The sequence below is a fragment of the Medicago truncatula genome, chromosome 4 (genome assembly GCF_003473485.1).
Source record: "Medicago truncatula cultivar Jemalong A17 chromosome 4, MtrunA17r5.0-ANR, whole genome shotgun sequence".
NCBI lineage: Eukaryota > Viridiplantae > Streptophyta > Magnoliopsida > Fabales > Fabaceae > Medicago > Medicago truncatula.
The window spans coordinates 61,847,544-61,871,957 of NC_053045.1; the positions used below are offsets into that span (position 1 = coordinate 61,847,544).

The 24,414-nt window shown below is 31.3% G+C and overlaps 3 protein-coding genes across 3 annotated transcripts; 1 reads left to right on the plus strand and 2 right to left on the minus strand.

Annotated features, from left to right (window-relative positions):
- The first annotated feature begins 1,223 nt into the window (after positions 1-1,223).
- Positions 1,224-2,045, plus strand: LOC112420978 (uncharacterized). The gene has a single exon (XM_024780838.1). It carries the CDS (start codon positions 1,224-1,226, stop codon positions 2,043-2,045), a length of 822 nt encoding a protein of 273 aa, XP_024636606.1.
- Positions 2,046-3,959: 1,914 nt separating this feature from the next.
- Positions 3,960-5,915, minus strand: LOC11440789 (PTI1-like tyrosine-protein kinase At3g15890). Its single transcript, XM_003610146.4, has 4 exons — positions 5,705-5,915; positions 5,416-5,566; positions 4,964-5,226; positions 3,960-4,795 (listed from the first exon to the last, which is right to left on the minus strand). Exons 1-4 carry the CDS (start codon positions 5,749-5,751, stop codon positions 4,135-4,137), a joined length of 1,122 nt encoding a protein of 373 aa, XP_003610194.1. The 5' UTR covers positions 5,752-5,915; the 3' UTR covers positions 3,960-4,134.
- A 17,184-nt stretch (positions 5,916-23,099) lies between these two features.
- Positions 23,100-24,012, minus strand: LOC11445831 (protein GLUTAMINE DUMPER 3). Its single transcript, XM_003610147.4, has one exon. The coding sequence runs from the start codon at positions 23,871-23,873 to the stop codon at positions 23,349-23,351; it is 525 nt and encodes a 174-aa protein (XP_003610195.1). The 5' UTR covers positions 23,874-24,012; the 3' UTR covers positions 23,100-23,348.
- Between the last annotated feature and the right edge of the window lie 402 nt (positions 24,013-24,414).

The window sequence follows — 24,414 nt, forward strand, 5'->3', positions numbered from 1 at the left end:
AAAAACATAATAATAGCATAAAAGTTGGTTTTTTTTGCTTATATTTTGAGACAAAGAATATGAGATTTTTTTATTTATATTTTAGAACTGAGGGAGTAGTTTGAAACATTCTAACAAATTTTTTATTTACTCTACTTTAAAACAGATGACCTTTCTAGCGTGGTATAAAAATAAAAAAGAATGGATTCCTTTTTTATTTCCCCTCTTCCAAGAATATTCAAAATCCATTTATAGCTTCCAGAATAAGAATTGCCTTATGAGCATGTGCAACTTTCACTTAAAGATTTGTTAAATTATTATGCTGATTTTTCAATTCAGAGTATATAAAAAAACATGAACATGTGCTGCCATGAAATGAGATAGTAGGGGTTGCTGCTACCAAAAATTGAAAAGTGGACTACATTGTACTGTACAGAAGTAACATTTATGAGTCAATAAATAATTTGACAAAAAAAATAAATGAATTCAATAAATAATATGTTTACACCCATCCATCCATATGAGCAGTATTGAAGGGACACTTCAATATTTGCAACGAAGTTGTTATTAATTTTATTGATTTGACAAAACTTTATGAAGTTTAAGCTATAACGACATAAGTTTCATAATTCATCAACTAGCTTCCAAACATGTCTACACAAGACATGACAACGTAAAGCCACACCTAATGAATGGTGGAGTTGAGAGAGCAAGGGATTTGGATTAGGGAACTGCCAAGACATGGATAATTCATCTTTCCTTAAACCCCACACACCTTAAAAAATTTCAACATATTCCACTTTATATGGTTTACTGTCTCGAAAAGAAAAATTTAATATATAACGATGCCTTAGTTTTAAGCTAAAATAAAAAGTGAGATACAGTTCAAGCTTGTTAACACATCTTCTTCATTTAAAAACAAACCTGTAATTTATCTTAACCATATTAGGTAGATTTTTTATGAATCTATTATAACTAGAAAGTAAAGAGGACAATTTATCTGTGCACGTTCAATGAAATTTAATATATGCTACGCTTGATTTAATGTGAACAAAACCAACATCATTATTTAATACAGTCGACACAAAATTATACCATTGACGGGTTCAGCTTGGTGGAAGGAGATAATTAAAATTCAAAATGATGTAGGCGTGGAAGGTGGTAGTTGGTTCGAAAAAAGTATCTCAAAACGTTTAGGCAATGGCTTAAATACTTTCTTTTGGTCGGATTGTTGGTTATGGACAATGTCGTTCATGGAGAGATTTAGGAGGTTGTATGATTTATCGATTCATAAGGACCTGTCAGTGGGAGAGATGAACATTTTGGGTTGGGGTGAAAATGGAGAGGCTTGGAGGTGGAGGCGACGTTTGTTAGCTTGGGAGGAGGAGTTGGTAGCGGAGATTAGGAATTTGCTTACTAATGTTACTTTGCAGGATACTGAATCAGATGTCTGGCTTTGGCGGCCCAACATTGGTGATGGATACACTGTTCGTGGTGTGTATCAAATGCTCTTGCGGCAGGAGATGCACAACTATGACGTTGTCTCGGATGCTCCGTGGCATAAGAGTGCTCCGTTGAAAGTCTCTATTTGCGCGTGGCGTGTTCTCCGCAATAGATGGCCAACTAAGGATAACTTGGTGCGACGAGGTGTTATTTCTCATGATTCTCAATTATGTGTTACAGGTTGTGGACAAAATGAAACAATAGACCACTTAATTATTCATTGTCCTATTTTTGGTGATCTTTGGCAACAAATTAAAACTTGGATTGGCGTGTTTTATGTGGATCCTCATCAGATTTTGGACCATTATTATCAGTTTGTTTATTCTTCAGGTGGTTATGCTCCAAGAAGGTCTTTTCTTCATTTGATTTGGCTTTGTGGTATTTGGGTTCTTTGGAATGAAAGAAATAAAAGATTGTTTGTCAACACAACTAAAACAACAGAGCAACTTCTTGAGAAGGTTAAGATTACATCTCTCAAATGGTTGAAAGCAAAAAATGTATGCTTTTCTTTTGGATATCATTTGTGGTGGCAGCGTCCACTTGCTTGTTTAGGGATTGGCTGATGTATTTTTTGTTGATGTCTTTTGTGGTTTGATTGGAACTATTTTGTAACCTTATTTTGTCTCCTTTAGCACTCCTTGCGCTAGGGAACAAAACTCTTTACTATTATATCTCATTTTGACTTGTTCAAAAAAAAATAAAATTATACCATTTACGAATATGAAACTACTACCGCGTTATTAATAATATATACTCTTATAGAGAGAGAAAATAAAAATACAAAGTGAGTATGAAAAATAAATAATTGTTCAAATATTATTTCTTAAATCTATACTTGAAGAATTTAGGGTCTTGAAACTCTATTGCATTATTCATTAAAGTTCACTCCACTACTATCTATATGTATATGTCTCGATTCTCTTCTCACTCTTCTTCTTTTTATCTTTTTATTTCAAATGTCGCTCATCTCTATTCTCTAACACATGTTTTTCTTGTAGAAGGGGCAACAACAAGGCAACAGGGAATCAAATTTTAGAAATTACTTCTAACCAAAGAATATCATAAAAAACTTTATTTATTCGTAACATGTGACACTTGAGTTATTGTGCACAAAAAACACTCCATCTTCAAGAAGAACCTCTACAATAAGAAATATTAAAAAAAGTCATTACAATTTTTTCTAATTATTTTAATCTTATTATTTAGAAAGGATTTAAAAAAGTAGTACATTGTGAATTGTGATAACTACTTCTATTTCTTCTTGGTATTATTTCAAATTCAAGTTAATATTGATATTATTTTGTAACTTCTTAATATGTTTTTTTTATTTTTTTATAAAAACATTGATCAATGTTTAAAAGAGACTAAATTATCCACAACTAGTCTACATAATGTTGGTATGTAGTTAACTTTTAGTTAATTTAGTAAAGATAAATGTGTAGCGGATAAAATAACTGTGAAGCTTAGAGGGCAAGTTAAATTTAATTGATAATCCTGGCAAGTTTGATAAAAGAGAGATGTGGAGGAGTCCCTTGGAAGCTTTTCTAGGTTCTCTAGAATCAATACAAAGTACAAACATTAACGTAAAACCAGATCATCAATTGAAATTGTTCATGGCATGGCCTGAAAATGGCTTGGAGTTGGAAATGAAAAGGTGTTTTGTGAACCAGACTCTCAAATAGCACTAATTTTATGCACCCACTAGTTGATTACATTTGGATGGATGACTCTTGGTTTAACCTTATACTCCATGGTTACATGTTTTCTCATTCAGATTTCTTACATGTTTTTGGTAATTTTACTTATTTATTAAGATATGGTAAATGCCCTTGTAAGCCAAACCTTTTGGATGATTGCATCATTTTGTCTTGTAACTCTTGGGTTTGATTACTGGTTCAACTTGTGTCTTTGATCCATTCCCCCTTCTATATTAATATTAGTGAATGTTAAGTTTTTCTTATAAAAAAAGTAGTGGCCACCCTAGACTTGGTATGTGTTTGGAAATGTGGTGCAGCTAGACAATTTCACGGTGAAGCTGAAGCTACAAATTGGAGCTTCTGGTTTTCATGGTGAAAATTTCAATGGAACGCGATAATTAGTCTGCCACCACATTTCCAAACATAAGTATATTCATATTCACATGCAATTTGAGTGAACAAATGTGTGTGATTCCTTGGCTTATTTTGGTATCAAGAAATTTCAAGTTCAACAAGGAAATATCTCAAAAGAAAATGGTGACATAAATCTAATGAAATTTTCAAATAGTACTAGTACTAACCATAAGAGGGATGCGGAATCATCATCAAAGTATTGATGGAACCATATTCATTTCTATAATAGTTGATGACTGCAAAAACAAATCCCTTCTATCTGATAATTAAATACTAGCAGCACAAAAACACTTGACTCAAATTTTGTGTACTCATCCTTGTTGCAATTTGATCAGCTTCACAAGTTAGTCTGTGTTCGGTCTCAGATAATCGAAAGTGCTCATATGAAAAACACATAAATAATATCAATTTAAAGATTCTACAATACAAGAGTTGGTCTAAGATGAATGAACCTATTAGTCATTACAAAATAGTTCTACTACCAAATGGAATAAATTACCAATACATAACAAAGCATTTAAGTTGGTTACATTACATAAATTTAGCCAATTTTCTTGTAAGGATCTTTCATCTTTTGGACATCAATAGCACTAAAAACACCATAGCTGCTGTTTCCATCATAATCATCATCACTAGGTTGATCAAGTGCCAGTAATTCATCATTATATTTGACACTATCAATTCTCATCTTAGTCACTTTCCCTTGATCAGGTTCTTGTCCTTTCAAAAGACTAACAACTTGCTTCATGTTTGGTCGTTTCTCAGGCTCACTTTGCACACAAAGAGCAGCTACATTAACTGTCTGTTTAACTTGATTTTCATCAAAGTTTCCTCTGAGTTTTGGATCAACCATATCCCTAAACCTTCCTTTGGTTATCAAAGGCTCAGCCCATTCAGTTATTGTTCTCTTAAGCCCACCAGGTAACTTCTCTATGGGCTTTCTACCAGTTACTAGCTCTAATAGAAGAATTCCAAAACTATAGACATCACAGCTTTCAGAAACTTTTCCCCACATAGCATACTCAGGTGCTAAGTATCCTAAGGTACCCTTAACCCTGGTTGTCATGTGACTAACTCCTTCTGGTATTAGCTTTGCAAAACCAAAATCAGCAACTAGAGGCACAAAATCTGAATCAAGCAAAACATTACTTGCCTTGATGTCTCTATGAATGATGTGGGGTGTGACCTCATGGTGCAAGTACCTAGCAACAAAATAGTCAAATGCGACAATTATTTTATGACGGATGGAAGAATAATGTTTAATTAAGGCCAATTGGACACATATTTGAGGACGAAAGATTATAATTTTTAACATGATTTAATTTATCGTTTAATGATCGAAAAAAAAAAATGGATGGGTGAAAGCTTACAAAATGCCTTCAGCAGAGCCAATTGCAATGCTCATTCTCTTTTGCCAGTTGAGTTGCACTTCACCAGCATATTGACCATGGAGATGAGAAAGCAGACTTAGATTTGGCATGTAATCATAGACAATAAGCCTTTGATCATCGCCAACACAATAGCCCCTTAGACCTAACAAATTTTTGTGCCTAACCCTTCCAAGCACTTCAACTTCTACAGCAAATTCCATCTCTGCCTTTGAGTTCATTGCTTTCAGTTTCTTCACTGCTATCTGTAATTTCCAATGAAAAGAGAGTTAATGGCAAAGACAAGGACTTTGTCACTTCATATTAAAGACATGTTCCGTGTCCGATATGTGTCAGTGGTTACGTTCACCGATTCCATTTTCTAAAATTACTATCGATGTCAATGTCGTGTCTACATCACCAAATTAATGTTCTAATGATTTTTAATTTTTTACCTGTAGCCCATCACTGGTTCTTCCCCAATAGACACTCCCAAACCCACCTTCACCAAGCTTATAATCATCACTGAACCCGTTTGTAGCTGTATGCAACTCCTTGTATGTGAAAATTCTCCAAGAATTGTTAGCTACACCATATGATGTTGGCCTACATACATGCACAATTAAAACATTGATGATCATGCTAAATTAATGAGATCTAATAATCAATCAATTAAATAGCATAGCATTTGATTAAAATGAAAATAAATAATTAGAAAAAGAGAGGTGGATTAAGTATACATACACTTCATCAACCTTCTCTGAGCCACAACAACTCAAGGAAGATCCCATAATTGGTAGTACTATGTTACTATGTTGTTATGTTATGTGATATATTGAAGTGTAGAACAACTTTAAGGAACATGTCTCCAAATGAAATATTTTCTTTTAAAGAAAGAATGGTAACTGGTCATCACAAAAATATCTCACTTTCAAATGCCGGCAAAGCCAATCGACCTTGGCCGGCTAACTAAACTTGTCACATCGAATTTGCTTCAACACTATAGCATAGCCAAAGGGTCATAATAATATGTATAGTACTAATATAATATATATATGCTTTTTAAAACCATAGATAGATTGGTAGACATAAGTGCTAATATGCCATTAATATTCCTTTCTCAGCCCTTGGCCTCGAATTTGTCTACAAGGACCTAACCTACCAAATTGTCTTGAACAAAAATCCCATATTTTTCCTCTTCAAATATTTGGATTTAAAATTTTGCATTTTTATTTTGGTTTATGTTTTATTACACATTGAGTAAAAAAAATAAAAAGTTGTAACGACCCACTCATATAGTGCAAAATTAAATTAATGATTAATTATTTTAAGGAGGGCTAGCAACACAATCTTTAGCACGGAATATCTAACACGCTAACTTTTATCTGTTAAAATTCATGACGTAGGCCACGCCAAAATCATAGGATCCCATAATGAAATTGGAGGCCTAACTCATCCTTAAAAACCGATTCAACAAATAAAAAAATGTGTTTGTTAGAACGTGTGTTGGATCATTTAAGATATTTTACAATATAATTTTGAAACCTCACTAGCTTTACACAAGGTTTGTAAGCCAGCTCAACCCTTGATAGCAAATGTATATGCTGTCATTCTAATTTTGTCACTATTTTTTGTTTTGTTGTGTGCATAAATTCTTAGCTTCTCTAGTTGATAGGTAGGGATGTTCAACTTATCAAAGTAATGTTATTCGGACACAAATATGGGACATCAAATTGTTCATCATATTTGGTTACCATTATTGCTGAATGAAAACACTAACTATAATTGTGTACTTGTATTCACTTTAGTAGCAAACTTTTGAACTTTTTTTTTCTTTTTTTTTTTTCTAATAATTATAGGTAATTTTGAAGTTCACGGTCATGTAATTCTGTAAAGTTTTGGGATTTGCTCACAAGTCATTCGTTAACGGCATATTGCAAAAGCTAAAATTAAAAATTGAGACACTTGAAGCATGCCATGCCAATTGGACAAATGACAGGTTCTAGATGTTGAATATTTCTCTCGGAAAAAAAAGATGTGAATATTTCAACTTGAAACTGAATAGACCATAAAAATTAAAATATTAGTTAATTTGATGTGATGATGTATTTCTCTACTTCAAAAAAAGATTGATGTCATTTTTGTTATATCACGGCTGCGAAACGATTTTAATTAAAACTTAGACATATATGGTGGCACATACTCCATCCGTTTCAAAATATAAGCAAAATAAAAAGTTCATTCATTTAATGATGTATGTGGTTCATAATATGGATCACATACATCATTAAATGAATGAACCTAAAAAGTGATTTTTGCTTATATTTTGAGACGGAATGAGTATAGTTAATTCGAATAAGAAACTCAAATGCTTTAAATAAGTAGTAAAAAATTTCTTTCAAAAAAAGTGGTGAAAAATTTAATTCTTCAAATAGTGATAAAAGAACATAGCTGAAGTCCATGTGAAGTCAAGCGGTAGGAACAATGTATAATATATGTAGGGGTCGAAGTCAAGTGGTATGAACAATATATAATATATGCAGGGGTCGAAGTTCGAACCTCGAACATTTCACTTATTCACCTTAAAAGATGAATTTCTAGCCACCAACTGAAAAACCGAGTTATTTATAAGGGTAAAAAACTTATGTAACTAAATAAATAATTTATTTTTCCAAAACTCTCATGTCGATTTTATTTAGAGCAAATGAATAAGATCGCTCATGCTTTAATACGGATAGTCACATCTCACGCTGTATTACCCAACCGGGCCGTTCCCGAGTAATTGGAGGCTCGGCTCTCATATAAAAATAGGCATCTAATAAAATAAAAATATAATTTTTTTTAAAAGAGCAATTATCAATTTAAATTAAAAATAAGATCCGTAAAGATAAAAAAAAAAAAGTCATTATTGTAACTCACACAAAAAAATTGATATTCTAATCAATAATATAAAAATACAACTTCAAACGAATATCATTATCAATTTTCTAGGGTGTTATTTTCCTTAATTTGTACAAAGGAAAAAATAAAATATTTATAATGTTTTTTTAGAAAATAATTATAATGTTTTTCCTTTCAAATGAAAAATTATAATATTTGTTGTTAGTGCTTTATAATTTTATACGATAAGTATGAGGCAAAAATTATAAGAAGAAAACAATGATATTGTGCTTTTATTTTTAAATATATAATCCAATATATTAAGGACAATTTGGTTGAATTGGAGAGAAGATTGAGGAGCCTGAAATCCACAATAAATTATGTCCAAACCAAAAAGGCCTCTCATACTAAAAATAATTAATTAAAGAAAAACGGATCCGGGGTAAATTAAAGAGTAAAAAAGGAAAAAAAAAAGTACTAATTTAAAAAATACCTACATTCAGAGTGACGAACCCAGGACTTGGATACCACCAGTTCGTGCTGCTACCGCTTGGCCATTTCAGTTTGACTTATTTATTTGTTACGCCATTTGTATATATTAAATAATTACACGTATTATATTTTTAAAAAATAATATTTAGGCCCCCAAATTTTGGAGGCTCGGCTCGCTAGAGCTGCTTGCGCCCCCTCGGGGCTGGCCCTGTTACCCAATTGATATATAATGAAATGCTACCTAAAAAAACTCAAGAAATAACTATTTTTATGCAATTTTGTTTCGATATTCATATATCAATTAACTTAATGGATCTTAATCTTGGAAACTCAACAAACAAAGTTCAAATCATTCAAAGAATGTTATAAAATGATAATTAGTATCACTCATTAATAAAATACTTAAATATCTTTTTAATCTCCTATCTTAATTTCTGGCTTCATATTGCCCTAACAAAAAAAAAAGTTCATATTGATCCTTCCTTTAGTTAAAAATTGCAGATTTTGTAGTTTTTTGAAATGAATATTGCATTATAGGAAAATTAACTTTGAATTTTTCATTTCCGACGAAACTCTAAACTTGAATTTCCAATTATTTTTCCGCCACTGTGACATGGTCCAATCGGGTAAAATCCAAGCAAATAGTAGTAAGAGAATTTGACTTTATACTCCTATCCTATGATTGTACCTTTACCGCAAAACACATAAACTAAACAAAACATTCTTCATTCTAACAAATTAAAAAATAATAGTAATCGAAATTAAAAAAAAAATCCAATGTAAGTATTCATACCGAAAGTTTTGTTTTAAGAAAGATCTGATGAAAAAGATTGACTTTTTACGTTTTAATGATAGAAAAAATTCATTTCTAGATCGGATATTCACATTAATCCTAAATAAAAAAATTAACTTCAAGTAAAATCCGATCTAGACAAAAATGTAAAATTTTACTTCGAGTTCAATTCTCAACACTAAAATACATCTAAATGGCCAGATTTATCTTGCATTTTTAGCAACACAAAGTGACTATTTTTCTAAGAATTCTGCTCCAGCAGATTTTGCTCGCCAAGCTGAAATACTGGAAATATTCTAGCGTTAGTTAAGTAACATAAATGTTAATTTCTGCGTTACCTAACAAACGCAGCGTGACTTAAATCACGCAAGTGTTAATTGTTGCATGAGTTAACTCACGCGGATTTTAAAAGCTGTGTGAGTTAACTCACGCTAGTTCAAATTCTTGAGAGCAACTATCATGCATGCTATCAGCGGCTACCATTCCTCAGCTAGTTCAATTCTTGATTTCTTCGTCGATGAATTCAATTCAACCTTCGTAGATCAATTCAATTCAACCTCCAAAAATTTAATTCAATTCACCCCTTTCATTTTTCTCTTCTTTCTACACCCCTTTCATTTAATTCAATTCGTTAATTAACTTTGTTAAATTGCAATAAAAAGGGTGATTTTAATCTCCAATGCTGGATGCAATAATATGAATAACAATTTGCCAAAATTGCATCTCCAATGCTGGTGCTGCTGGAGGTAATTTTTTGTTCTTTTTGGCTTCGACCCTTACCTCTCACTAAGTATGCTATTGCTAGCTGCGGCCAAGAATTGAACTGGCGTGAGTTAAGTCACGTCGGGGTTTGGTCATTTCAGTTGGGCGCGAGTGTTTTGTGCTGGGTAAAGAGCAAGATTCTTTTTCTAAAATTGCATAAAAATGGGTCCAACTTTAAACAAGTCAAGAAAATTACTTTTCTGACATTCAAAACGTCATATTGACACATAAAAATGACATTTTTATCTCCAGCGGTAGTTAACTACCGTTTCAAATATACAACACAAAAAAAAAAATTGCTCGAGCTGTAGTTAACCTTTATATACTCAATCTTTTTCCATTTTCTCTTACCTCTACATGTTCATCTTCTTCCTCCACAACTTTGTCTTTTTTCTTGCCTTTAGTATTCACACATCAAGTTCTTCAATAAGATTATGCGCATTATATTATTATTATTTTGCACACGACAACAACATCCAATAATAATTAATAAGGCCGAAATTTTATCATTTTGGGGATAAAGAAACAAGAAAATAAAAGAGAGATTTTTGAAGAACCACATCCATATTTACATATAGATGAGGATTTGGTGTACATTGCATTGATTTGAAATTTGAAAATGGAAACAAGAAAAAGATAATCAAAGGATGAATTTGAGACTACACACAACCAAAAGTGAGGAATGTAAAAAAGAAACTTCTATGTTTGAATTTGGGTAAAATTAGTTTTTATTTCCTCCATAGATGAAGCTGCTACTACTTGTCTTTCACCACCCAATCTTGATACGTGAATGGCAGGGAAGAGGGGTGAGGGAACCGACATTGAAGGAGGGAGACAAACAGGTGAGACTCATGAGAGTAAAGGGGAAACATTGAGTGCAGGAACATGAAGGTGACAATGTCGGTACATGGAGGTTTAACATTGTGTATGGACCACGTAGTAAACCACCGCTCAAGCATTTTTTTTTTTTTTTTTCTGTATACTTGGAACGGTAGTTAACTACCGTCGGATAAATCCAACGGTAGTTAACTACTACTGGGGATAAAAACATCATTTCAATGTGTCAATATGAAGTTTTAAATGTCAAAAAAGCATTTTCACATGCCAATTATGCTGCGAAAAAATGACCGGACTTTTTGATCTTGAATTAATGACCCAACTTAGTTTAAAACATTGGTCTGTATCTCTGGAGTTGAGAAGAAATCAATAGTTATACTTATCTTCGTATGGGAGTTAATTTTTAGACAATTTTTGTCATTTTGTGGATGGTTTGACAAGGTGGGGGAAAACACTCTTCAAAACACAGTAAAAAACCCTTCTAAACCTCTTTTTTTTTTTCTTTTTTTCTTTCTTTCCAGATTATATAACAGGAATAGAGTGCACGAGAAGGTTGGAGGGTTGGAAAAGAAACAATCAAAATATTGTTGTCAATGGGCTTGTGTCTTTGTCTAATTAGGCTGGGCCCAAAGTGGAGCATAAAAAAAGGCCATTACTTTTACCACCCTAGGAGTTTCTCGCATGCTCTATTCGGAATCTAAATTTTAAAATGTTTCAACGTATTTTTGAAATTTTTTATGGGGTGTTTATGTCGTTCAGATTCTATAATCCAAATTATATAAGGCACAGGAAAAACTCATAGGGTGTAAAAAGAAGTCACCTAAAAAAATACTTAAGATTTGTGGGTGCCCCCAAAGTTTACGTATATACTAGGAATTCAACCCGTGCGTTGATACAATAATAAAAAATACGGTTCAATAATAAAAAATTATTTCATTGACTAAAAACCGGTAATCTTGATACAATGCACTTATAATTTTTTCATTTAAGTGCACTCAATTTTGGATGTGATTGTCTTTAGAGGTTTTGTCTCTTTTTCTCTTATATTTATTGCAAATCCAATTCATGTGTTGATACAATGATTTCTTTTATATTTTTATCTCTAACTTTTATTTAGTATTGGTCTCGTTTTTTTTAGTCTATTGATTGGTTGACCATTTTCTTATTTATTTAATTCTTATTTTTTGGTTTGTTAAAGTCAATGGGATAATAAGCAATTAAAAACACTTGTAACTCATCAATTTATTAATTTAAATTATAAAATAAAAAAGAATTCAGTCTAACCAATACTAAAAAGTTAATCAATATTTATTAACTCTCCGGCAGCGACGCCAAAAACTTGATGTGTGAAATCTGCAAGTACACGGTTTTATCAAAGTAGTAAAAATATCATTCCACAGAGAGTTATTGTAATTATTGATTTTCTTTCTAAAAGTAATTAGTTGAAAAGTTTAAGGTTTAGAAGTTTAGCAAATTTAGTGTTTGTAAAATAATAAAAAGCGTCTCGAAATTATTGGCTCATGATAATGACAAATCATTTACAATCAAAACCTATATTTTTCTCTTAAGTTAAATCTGTTACACTAAAGTGTAACAAAATTTACTTTCATTTCTTTGATAAATGTCTGTATATACTAATTTTTTTTACAATATAATTTTTTTTTATTAAATTAATTATTGGCTTGGAACGATATTTTGTTTAAAACTACACACAATAATATTTTAAGTAGTTTTAATTCTTGTTGTCAAAAAAATAAGTAGTTTTAATTCTTAAATCTGAAAATCCTCCTTCAAAAATAAACTCTTAAAAGCCACTTGTAAATTCCACCAAGAGTTGCATCGGTTGTCATTTAATGACCATTTTGTGGAGATAAACCAAACCTTTTAAATACTCTCTCCGTCCCAAATTATATGTCGCTTTGGAAAAAAATTGTCCCAAATTATATGTCGCTTTACAATACCAATGAAATATTAATGTTATTTTTCCTATTATATCTTTAACTATTAATTACTCTCTCTTCTTTCAATTATTTCATTTATCTTTTCCATACCATTTATTATGGATAATTTTGTAAAACAATTCATAATTTCTCTTCCCCACACAATATTAATTACATTTCTTAATACGTGTGAAATGACCAAAACGTCATACAATTTGGGACGGAGGGAGTATTAAATTGTAAAAGCAACGGTTTTTTTTTACTCAAAGAAGACAATGCATGGGTCCAATCATATGAAACCTTTTAAATATACATACATTTACATATTTAATTTAAAGCATCAGTTTTTTGTTGCTGAAGTTATATAATTAGACATTGAATTGGTTTAAAAATAGTGAAAGAACTCTTTGTAGAGTGGCAAAAGTTTCAATCAATAGAGAATGAGAAATTGAAGCTCATTTAGATATGCCACATCATCAAACTCTTGTATAAGAGTAGTTCAAGTTTCAAATTCAAAGATATATATATTTTTATTGATTCGACAGCTTCATTAATACATGAATAAGTTCCAAATAAAAAATTAGGGGTCTATGAAAGATATTATTTAAGTGTTACATATATTTTCAACTATATAAAAATTTGTAATACAAATTCAATAAATTTGAATAGAATTGATGCTAATATTTGGATCAAAGACCTATGCTTACATGGGCTGCCAATTTTCAGATGCTTCAATAGTATCAAGGATGCAACAAAACAAGAAAAAGAAAATGGAAGTCTCCTTTATCATCTTCTCATCATTCCCGTGGAAAAAATAGCCATATATAAACGCATAAAAAAATACAACAAAAAATGAAGCTTAAAAAAATTAGATTAACAAACATTGCATAAATAAACAAACGTGAGTAGAGTAATATATACTCACTTCCATACAAAAATGTGAATTGTTCAATTTTTCCTACCTTCACTTGCACAATGGGATCGTTATAGTCTTCTTGTACTATCCACAAAATGATGTTATGTGTTTATCTTTTCTCACTAAGAAAATAACAACATCAGAATACTTAAAACATGGGTAGTTGTCCTTTGAATATACTTTGATATTTTGAAACTTACTTGTGATCTACTTGTTACCATTGCTTGGTACACAATAGCCATATTTCTCAATGAAGAAGTTGATAAATTTGGGAAAGTAAGGAGTACACATAAAATGGATGTAGTTGTAAAATATGGAGAAACGCATGGGATTTTGCAAACTTAAATAAGATATTTTCTAAGAATTTATTTATTTCTCAAAACGTTTTTTCTTCCATATTGTACAATACCATATTAATGCCATTTTGTGGGTTTTATCTCTGGTGTGGGTTTTATCGCTGGTAGTATTGAATTACACAAACCAAGACAATCAATAAATGATACTACTTTTGATACAATTGTTATTACTTTTACTATAATGACCTTGTTAATTTAATATTTTATTTCATATGTTTCTCTTTCCACAATAAATATTTAAGGGTAATATTGATAAAACAACATTTAATGATGTATTGAACTTTGAAAGTGACAGTTAAATTGGAACAAAAAATTTCTCTAAAAGTGACAATTAAAAAGGAACGGAGATAGTATTGAATTACGGTTGTTAAGCTTCAATCATCATTCAAGAATAAAGATATGGCTCCCTAAAAAAAAATATGGCAATGACAATGTATTTTATGAGAGAAATTGTGCATATTTTTTGAGTAAAAAAAAGCTATATTATAACATTTTTGGGTGCTTAAATATTAATGAAGATAAAAGGATAAAAGAAACTTGTCTCACCTCTGGAACAGAAAGCTATCGAATCATAAGAAGGACTTCATCTGTGTTTGTGTTTGATGAGCTTGTTAGTATAGATGATTAACACAACCGTGTGAGAATGGGTGAATATATAAATGGAACAACAAAATATTTGGTTATCAAACTGGTTAAATAAATATATGAATTGAAAAGGTGCTCTATAACCTTGTTTAGAAATGAAAGGTGTCGATCTTGAATACAAAATGAACTGTATAATTTATATATCTTCTCTAATTTACATAACAAAAAAAAAAGTGCTAAAGCTTCCATCCATGTAATTAAAACCTTAAATGAGTGGTGTTGATCATGAATACAAAGTTAACTTAATCTGTATATCTTCTCTGATTTACATAAAAAAACGTTTTAAAAAAAGTTTTGGAGCTTCCTAAAGTTGAAATATATTAATGCATCGGTTTTTGTTTTAAAATTAATTTGTATCATGGTTTCAATAGAGAGAGTGGCAAGGTTTTAATTTTTTTTTTTTGTTGGTAAGACAAGGTTTTAATTAATACTGATATAGTGGAGATAATAAATAATGAATTTTAGAATAAGAGAGAATGGAGAATAACAGAGAGTGAGAATAAGCTCTTTTAGAAGTGCCACTTGGACATAATACTTGCATATAGTTAACTCAAGTTTTCTTTCCAAAAATATATAGATAGATAGATAGATATAGATAGATAGATAGATAGACGATAATCTAAAACTCCTTCAAATTCAAATAAAAAAAAAGAATTAAAGAAGTTAGAGTTAAAACAATGATAGTCACTGGCGGAGCTAAGAATTTTATCGAGTTTGGACAAAATTTTAATTGCAAATTCACATGCGACATAATATATAAATAGTCATAAATCGAAATAAAAGAGGCTCGTCATTTTGTCGATAAAAGTACAATTTGAAATAAGAGAGATGAAACATAACTTGCCAATAGTGTGCTAAATGAAATTAAGAGGTGAATGCCCTTTCCGAGACCTCTTTGCGATGAATGTTCGAATAATATCAACATCATCAAGTGCCTTGATTATCTCCCGCTCGATGTAACATATCATCAAGTCATTGAACCACACACCGTTGATCATGTTGTTAGCATAAATTAAATGAGCAATATAGTATATATATATATATATATATATATATAGATTTTGATTTCTGCGAGTATTGAGTATTGGTTTGGGGGAATGGTATAATAGTTCATAGTTAGGGAGAATTATTCTAGTTAAATCATTTCAACAATTTATTCTAAAAATTGATTATAGTACTCGATTTCAAATTCTAATGATATTGATTATAATATTTTATTATATTGATTAAATTAATTTTAGTGGTAATTTTATGAATTATTCAACTTTAAAATTTATAGTAGAATAGAAAATAAAAAAATAAAAAATAAAAACAATGATAAGTTTTAGTGACAGCCAAACCGTAGGTAGAGGTCCGTAATGTATTTTAAAATGGTCTCCTTAGAATTACCTACGTTTTTTCCATAGGTAAATGTGGTAAACATGTGACAGCCATTTAAAAATGACAGACAGATTTAGCTACGGAAATTTGTCCTATAGTGACAGATTTTTGGTTGTCACTATAAGTCAAATTTCTTGCAAATTGCTTGTAGCGATACAAAGAAAGTATCGGTTGAGCTCGGACGTGTGCCCAGGCTAGCTGGGCGGTAGAAACGCCCCTGATGATAGCCAACGTCAAACAATAATTGATGAAAGACCAAAATTCTCAATTTATGGTCCCACAAATTTGTATTGAATGCAGACTGATTGTGAGTTTATGTTTTCATTGAATTTCAATTTTTTTCTTGGTTTTTTTGGTATGTTTTGATGAAGGTACATAAAGATGATGAAGAAGAGAAGGGAGGAAGAAGAAAAGGAAAAAAGATTAAGTGTTGATGGTTCACTCTAAGATACTACAAACTTGCATGATTCAACGATTTCTTTTTTAAAATTATCGAGGAGGGATTAAATTGATTAACATAAGTAAATTTAAGGGACCAAAACAAAACTTTTATTAATCAAGGGACCAAAACGAAACCTAAAAATTAATTAAGGGACCAAATGTATAATTAAACCAATAAAAGAGACGAAATCATGTAAACCGATAATTAGTGTCCGAAGACATAACAGTATGCTAGCTTGTTGAATGTGATGTAGATCAATTATAATTATGACCGTATGCATTGAGTTGTAGCTTTAACATGTTTTAGCATTCTTATTAGAGCATGACCTATAATAATCCCTTAAGGCTGTCAACTAGTTATTCAATCAATTATGGACATTATTTGGAATACAAGTATATCCATTTTAAAGGTGAACTTTAGGAGGCCCTAGAAAAGTATAAATAGGAGCAGAAGAGAATGACCTATGCATTCAATTTTGTTTTCTGTTAACATTATATTGTAACAACTGCTTCAAGAGTTGTAAAGATGAATTATCCTATCAATAAAAATTCAATTTTGTTTTCTCCTAACAATTGGTCTAACATGCCGCTATCTAGGGGAAACGCCAGCGACTTGCGACAACAATGGAAGTTCATGTGGAGAATTTGAAGGCCTCTTTAGAGTTCTTGAAAAAATTCGCATCGCAACCATTGAGAAAATTAAGAAAATGCTCTGGATTTTCTTGAAAGAGAAGGAAATTAATCATAGGGAGTTGCACAACTTTCTCAGACCCAAAGAAGCATCATGAAAAGGGCGTTAGTAACCAACCTTATGTGGTTCAAGAAATGAGCTACCAATATGTTCAACGCAACGGATCTAGCTGGATGGCTTGCAACGCAAGTGTAGATATTTTTCCTCTAAATGCAAAAACTTAGTAGACAAAAATTGCAATTGGAAGGCATAGCATTTCACCCTTTTCAATTTCAGGAGACCGAATAACCCAAGTGGTTCTTAGGAAAGACTCACGATGGCTTAAATAGATTATGCGTTTTGGGGATAAACGGGAAGCATATATAGTCCGGTGGCTCACAATGATCAGACATGGTGAGAGACTTAAGGAGTATGTTCTTGAAATTAAAGCACGAATGGCATTAGCGGCCAACGGTCAGGTTTGATGTCGAATGAGAAATTGTTAGATTATTTTATTGGAGGGTGTCACCAAAAATTGCATGGTAAGGTATGTATTCTTGGGAATCGGCTGAACTCGTTGATCTTGCATGTCATTTGGTTGAAGTTTTTTCGATTTTGCAAGTCTAAGACCCTAATTAACCTACTACGTAAGGGACATTCCGCTCACACGTAGTAGGTTAATTAGGGGGGAACTTCTACGGTACACCTGCAAATTAAGGTGTACCGGTACTCCTAATTCAAAAATCTTTAAATTAACTATTATTTTTATGGAATAAAGAGTTATTTGTTGATATTTATATTTTAGAAAATGTTATTTCATAAGAAAAAACGTCATTTCATTGTTTATAAAAATCATACTAATTTTTTTTTATTTTTTTTTTACATTTTATTGTAAAAAATAATCAAAATTCTCTATTATGAGTATTAAAAATACAGAAAAATTAAATTTTATTTCGTCGACGTTTTTGGTTAATAAGATTTTATTATTATAATTATAGGTGATGGAAAACAATTTTTCTCTTCAAAAAATAACACATTTGACTATTAATTTTTTGATTTGATGTACCAATACATTCAAATTTTTAAATGTACCATAGAATTTACCCCTTATTAATACTTAGCATTTGTTTGGGTTGACATTTTCTTGCGCAAACTCAGGTTTGAGAGCCTCCCCACGGTGAAAATCAAAAGTTGGTATGTAAAAGTCGTTTTTTATCGCGGTTTTGCTTTTCTAAACGCTCATCCAACCACATACTAAAGTCTTAATTTATTCATAAAGTTACTCTTTGTTCCTTTTGTTATTTTTCTATCAAATATTTTTCCAACTATTATTACTGACTCTGCAAATGTGACCCTCCTAATAGGCATGTGAACTTTTCTCTAGCCATGTAAATGCATATACACCTTACCCGAGTCCAAGAGTTGAGATTTTCTGGCCATTTCATTTTTTTAGTCAGATAATTTAATGATTAGAAATTCACTTTAAAATAAATAAGTAGAAGATTCTGGCCATTAAACTTCGATTTCAACATATATAATGTGATGTTTCGAACGGACTGAGTTATTTTTGGGAAACTTTCAACCCATTTTATGGCAGGAAAATAAATAATTCATCAAATTATTCTTGCATACAGTGCCGTCATCATTGTATTTACTATTTAGGAATGTTTGATTTGACGTCAAGTAGATAACTATGTATAGTAGCAAGCAATACAATACACATTCGATTGTTTAATTTCGTCAAAGATTGCATATGGGCGAAATTAATTTCAATGCACCCATAGCACTGTAATTTTTATTTAAACATGCACCCTATTAAATTACACAAAGTATTGGGTAGAGATATCTTAGGAACTAGCCTAAAAAAATAAATCATTGTGTTATTTAATTGAATATGTGTAAAAAAGTTTACATAGCCGGTGTATAAAAATCAACTTATCTTTTGTTCCAAAAAAAATAATCAATTTATTTTATATTCATATTATATAAATTATGAAAGATTAATTTGAAATATGCCATTCAATGGTGGACTGGTGGTGGTAGCACACAGGTCAATTCTCTCAAAAGAAACATTATATATAATTGGATGCTAAGTTCAGTTGCTTTGCTAACCCATATGGAGAGGTTAATTGCTATGATGGCTTTTTTTGATTTGAACTGTTAAGGCGTATGCAGATGGAGCATATAGTTATTGCTCTTTGTCACATTTGGGTCATTATTAAAAGATGACCACATATCTCAATTTTCTTACACGTTTGACTACGGACGCATTAAATTGTGGTAGCTAAAGTTGGTGCATCTCAGAGTCTGATCATATATATCAATCCAATCATAAATTAATCAATATTGATGAAACTTGTTAATTACATGTACGGATGTTGATGTATAGAGTTGAAATAAAAATGAAGTAGTTACATGATGACATCAATGATAGATGAAAGTATTGATTGTCCTAAATTTTTTAGAGAAATTTCCTGAATTTTCGTTTTCTTTCTTTTTATGATCATACAGTTTTTGTTTTCTTTTGATAGATATCATAGCGCTTTCTTCTTTAATAATGCAAGGGTTTAATAATACAGACAATTTTCGTTACATCAATGTCAATAAAGCCTTAACAGGGACAACGAGAGCATTATAGTTCATATTTATCCCACTATATATGAATGAATAATGTGCAAGCTAAACAGCTATACCGTATAGTTCATATTTATCCCACTATAAATTGTCCTTGTCATTTTATCAAAATAGTTGTTACTTCTTCTTATCAAGTTTTGCTTTATTCTTCCTTATTTCTAGAAATTGCAACTTCTATTTAATTACTTGATAGAATGCTAGCTTTTATTATTGGTAGATGTCACCAGCTTCCACTTAAACTTATAAACTTCAATAGTTCAATTGAAAAATGTTTTGTAATTTTTCTTAAATAATCTTACTCTAATTGTGCATTTAGTATGATTCATGGAACCTCAAAAATCATGATTTTAATAAAAAATTCTAATAGAAAAGCTCCAGAGTCTATTTTGTTACGAATTATAAAAAGTAATTTTAATATTCAATAATTTAATTTTTTTTTAAATATCATAAATTAGTTAAGCAATTAAAAAGTGTTCTTTCTAATGATAATGTTGTTTTTTCTTTCTATTTTTAATTGTTTAACTAGTGCCTCGGGGCAGGGTTAGCAAATATAACCCTAAAAAAAATCATAACAAAAAATATTATAAGAATGATTTACAAGAGTAACGAAAGCAGTTTTTTTTTGATCAGGTAGCCTAGTTGCTAGAATTCACCTTATAAGGTAAATAAGTGGGGTGTCCGGGGTTCGAACCCCGGCCCCTGCATATAATAATGCATTGTCCTAACAACTGAGCTATGTTCACAGGATAGTTTTTCTAAAATGTTACAAACGGATTAAAACTTTTTAAAATGATTATTTGATACTCGGATTGATTATATTTTTAAAACTAAATCATATGAAGATTTTTCAAAACATACTAACTTAATTTTGATAAACATGTGCATGCAGCATGCCATGTTGCGTGTTTGTATGTGCGTTGAAAGTTGATACCCCAATCAAGATGATTTAAAAGCCAACTAGAAAATCTTACCCTCACGTTTTGTTGTATCTTGAAAATTGAAATTCGCAGGAGATGCATACACATTACACAAACACAAGAGTAGATTGTGAAGATTATATAATATTTGAACATAATTTTGGGGTACAAAGTACAAACGTCCTAAACGGGGCAAATGGTGCGCTACACTAAGCAATTTAGAGGACGCATTGTATATATTTAAAGTTATAGAAGTACAAGTCAAAGAGCAAAAGCATTCATCTTATCCTTCATTCACGAATTATTTGAGAAAAGGATGCCTACTACCATAATTGTCATTTAAAAATGTATATTTTAGAAAACTTTTGTTTATGGCGTTACTTTTCACGAAAGCAATGCAAATAATTTCCCACACACACTTGGCCACGATTAGAATAAGTTGCTTAAGGGAAATAATATAAGAAACAATGGCCTAAGCCCACCTATTCAAACATTAGTCTATCAGTGAAAGAGTCCCACATCGGATAAGAGATAACATGTTTATAAATGAGGGCAATCGTCATCTCACAAGCCGGTTTTGTAGGATTGTGTTAGACCTAATCACGATTTAATTATAAGATGGTATCAGAGCCGTAGTTCGAGATTCGTTGGACCACTTGCTATCAGGTTTTCGTTATCCGGTCATCCACCATTTGTGTCCACGTCCAGCCCTGGCCGTGAGAGTGGTGTGTTAAAGAGTCCCACAACGAATAAGAGATGATCTGACAATATGTTTATAAGTGTGGGCAATCCTCACCTCACAAACCGACTTTATGGGGTTGTGTTAGACATAGCCACAATTTCTAATAGTATAAAAATTCCTTTATATTTTCCTTTTGCTTTAGGTCGAAAACTACAAGCCTTGTTGTAAAAAAGGATTAAATTGATCTAAACCATTATTTGTGTGAAGTACTTTTCGTATTCTTGTAATTCCCTTAAAAAAAAAAATAAAAAAAAAAAAATCATATTTTAGTAGTTTATCAAAAAATCACTACCAATATCACCTGGTTATATTGAATTATTTTTGTCAGCAAGAACACTGAAATATTAAAATAAAAGGTACAAAGGGTATTTCAATCTACCAATATCAAAGTCGTTTAATTAGAAGGTAACTTCCTAAGCTGGCATACAATCCAGAAAGTTAACACACCACTTAGAGAAATAATTACTTCAAATGGAGAACTGAAAAAAATGACTTTTAAAGGCGCAACGTACTTGATTTTGCATTTGGTGTATGTGTTACCATTGTTAATTTGTTATGAAGCAGAAAATTACGTGTTCCCCACTTAAAAAACACAAAATGGAAAGCTATATGCCTATATCTATTATAGTGCTGTTGATTTTACTTACATTACTTTTTCCACTATAACTACAACCATAAATTTTCACATATATGTAATTAAACCTTTCCCTTATCAAATTATTTAACCAGAAGATAATTAATTAGTCTCTAAATAAATTCGCATGGAATTTTGCTAGTGATATAAAAATAAAAATATCTACAAATTTGAAGGGTGAGAAACTATAAAAGGAAAAGAAAAAGAAAAAAAAAAATCCTTTGCAGAAGAAAGCTAGCTCCTTCTGTGGGTTGTGGCAGTGGTATACCAAAATTCCCACTATGATACTACCAATAATAACAAACAATTATTCTGCTAATTGTTGAACATGATTCAGGGAGACACACTATCGACATACATTAAACTTACAATACCGTCATCCTTACCCCACCACTTTTGATGCTTCAAAGAATATCATCAACTCCAAAAACAAGAATATATTTTAACATCAGAACATTCATATCAACTAGCTAGTACATTTTATTCATAATAGAAGTAAGTATTTTTAACTAGAGAAAAAAGAGTTACAGTAAATATTTTATGCTTGACTTAAATCAATTGGATAGTATTGTTATTTCATATGGCTAATAAATTTACACTTGTGGTGAATTCATGGACAGGAATCAGATAGAGAACAGTGTGAAATGTGAATCTGGTTTAGACACAACACGCTAAGAATTCTCAGTTGTTGTTTTAATACCGGAAATTAATTAAGAATACTATGTAAAAAATAAAAACCCATAAAATTAATAAGAGCAATAAAGTATATTGAAATTAGTAGTATAGTGGCACGAGGAACAGTTCCATGGTGCATTCTGGTCGCATCATACACATAACAACAGTTTTTCCTATCCTTTCTTTGTGTACAGCCCATACAATGGCAGCTCTCCACATCTAAACTCAATTTCCTTAAATATCTATATCTTGTACTAGATTATAATTTTTTCCACAAATATTTCCAAAATTAACCCTCATGTTACTTAAAATTCCCACTGATAAATAAATCTTATCTGGTTCTTGTGTGTGGTGTTTATTTGTCATTTCGACTAAATGCACACAAAACAAAAAAAAAAAAAGATAAAAAGAAGAAGAGAAGAAAATTTTAAACAAAAATTGAGAACTAGCAAACCTTCCATTCCACCTCATCAAATTTACATTCCCGAAATATCAATGTACAGTTGTACTTTGTAGATATTGAAGAAAATTACACATGTCCCATAAAAAGAAGAGAAGGATCTAAAATTCTAAACCCATCTCATCTCTATCTCTATATATAACATAATAATAACCAATCACGGAACATGCAAAAACTCCATTAAACATGATTAATCATATCAAACGTTCTTATCTTAAGATGTGTCTGTTGTTGGTGTTTCCACACTTTCTGTTCTTCTTACATGATTTTCACCACCACCCCCTCCTTGTTTCACGGTTGATTCTTCATCATTCATATTTTCTATCGATTTCTGGTCCTTGTCATGTTCACAAGTACAAGTACTAGTGTTGTCACCAAAAGAAGAGGATCTACTAGTACTTGTACTTGTGCTTGAAGACATGCTTGGTGTGGCTAAGAATGTTGGTTTATCTTGTCCAGCCATAATCACCAATATTTTTTCTTCATACGGTTTCTGATCCGTGTCGTTGTTTCTTTCACCAGCTTCAAGGTCTCTTTCTGATTCACCGTTACCTTCAAGGTAACCTGAAAGCTTCCAATAAGAACATGCAAGGATTAATAGAGCAAAAGCTATTAAACCTAACATGGCTGCTAAACCACCGAACAAGTATGGAACTGGTGAATGCCATGGTGAGTGTGGTACTTGTGATGAAATTGGTGCTCTTTCACTTACGTTCATGGGTTCTCTGTATGCAGCCATTTTTGTTTTTTTGGTGTATAACAGAACAGAACAGAGAGAAAACAGAGGAGAAGTTGGTAAGAAGGAAGGACGAGAAGATGTGTATTATTTAGGGAGGATTTAAAAATGAAGATTGGGTTGTGAAGTGGGTGATGGGGTGGAAAGGTATTTATAGAGAGAGTTAACTAATGGGTTTCATTGTTTTTTTTTGGATTACGGTATGGTTTGTGTGTGAGTGAAGAGAAAAAAAAAAAGGTGATTTTTGATGTCATTTTCCATGACGAGAACAAGTGGGGCCACTAGAGTAGTTTTCAATTGACTTAAATATCTATTTCATCCTTGCAATTAGGGGTCGTTTAAAAATTGATCTCTGTAATCTCTAATCCTGACAATTTATCCTTGCATTGTTTAATCATTTAAAATTTCTTCCCTCTCCCCACTTAATCACTGCCACGTCACTAATTTGATGACGTGGTAATCACTGTCACACATGAAATTCCTATTTTACCCCTGGGTTTCCAATTCTTTCTTCAATATTTTGTCCTCTTCTTAAGGGCAGAAT

What these genes read in the sequence shown, in the direction of transcription:
- LOC112420978 (XM_024780838.1), top strand. Translation starts at nt 1,224, where the DNA reads ATGTCGTTCATGGAGAGATTTAGGAGGTTGTATGATTTATCGATTCAT.
- LOC11440789 (XM_003610146.4), bottom strand. Translation starts at nt 5,751, where the DNA reads ATGGGATCTTCCTTGAGTTGTTGTGGCTCAGAGAAGGTTGATGAAGT. An exon ending in TCAGAGAAGGTTGATGAAGT is followed by an intron (nt 5,567 to 5,704) that starts GTATGTATACTT and finishes GCATGTATGTAG; the next exon opens with GCCAACATCATATGGTGTAG. An exon ending in GGCTCTGCTGAAGGCATTTT is followed by an intron (nt 4,796 to 4,963) that starts GTAAGCTTTCAC and finishes TTTTGTTGCTAG; the next exon opens with GTACTTGCACCATGAGGTCA.
- LOC11445831 (XM_003610147.4), bottom strand. Translation starts at nt 23,873, where the DNA reads ATGGCTGCATACAGAGAACCCATGAACGTAAGTGAAAGAGCACCAATT.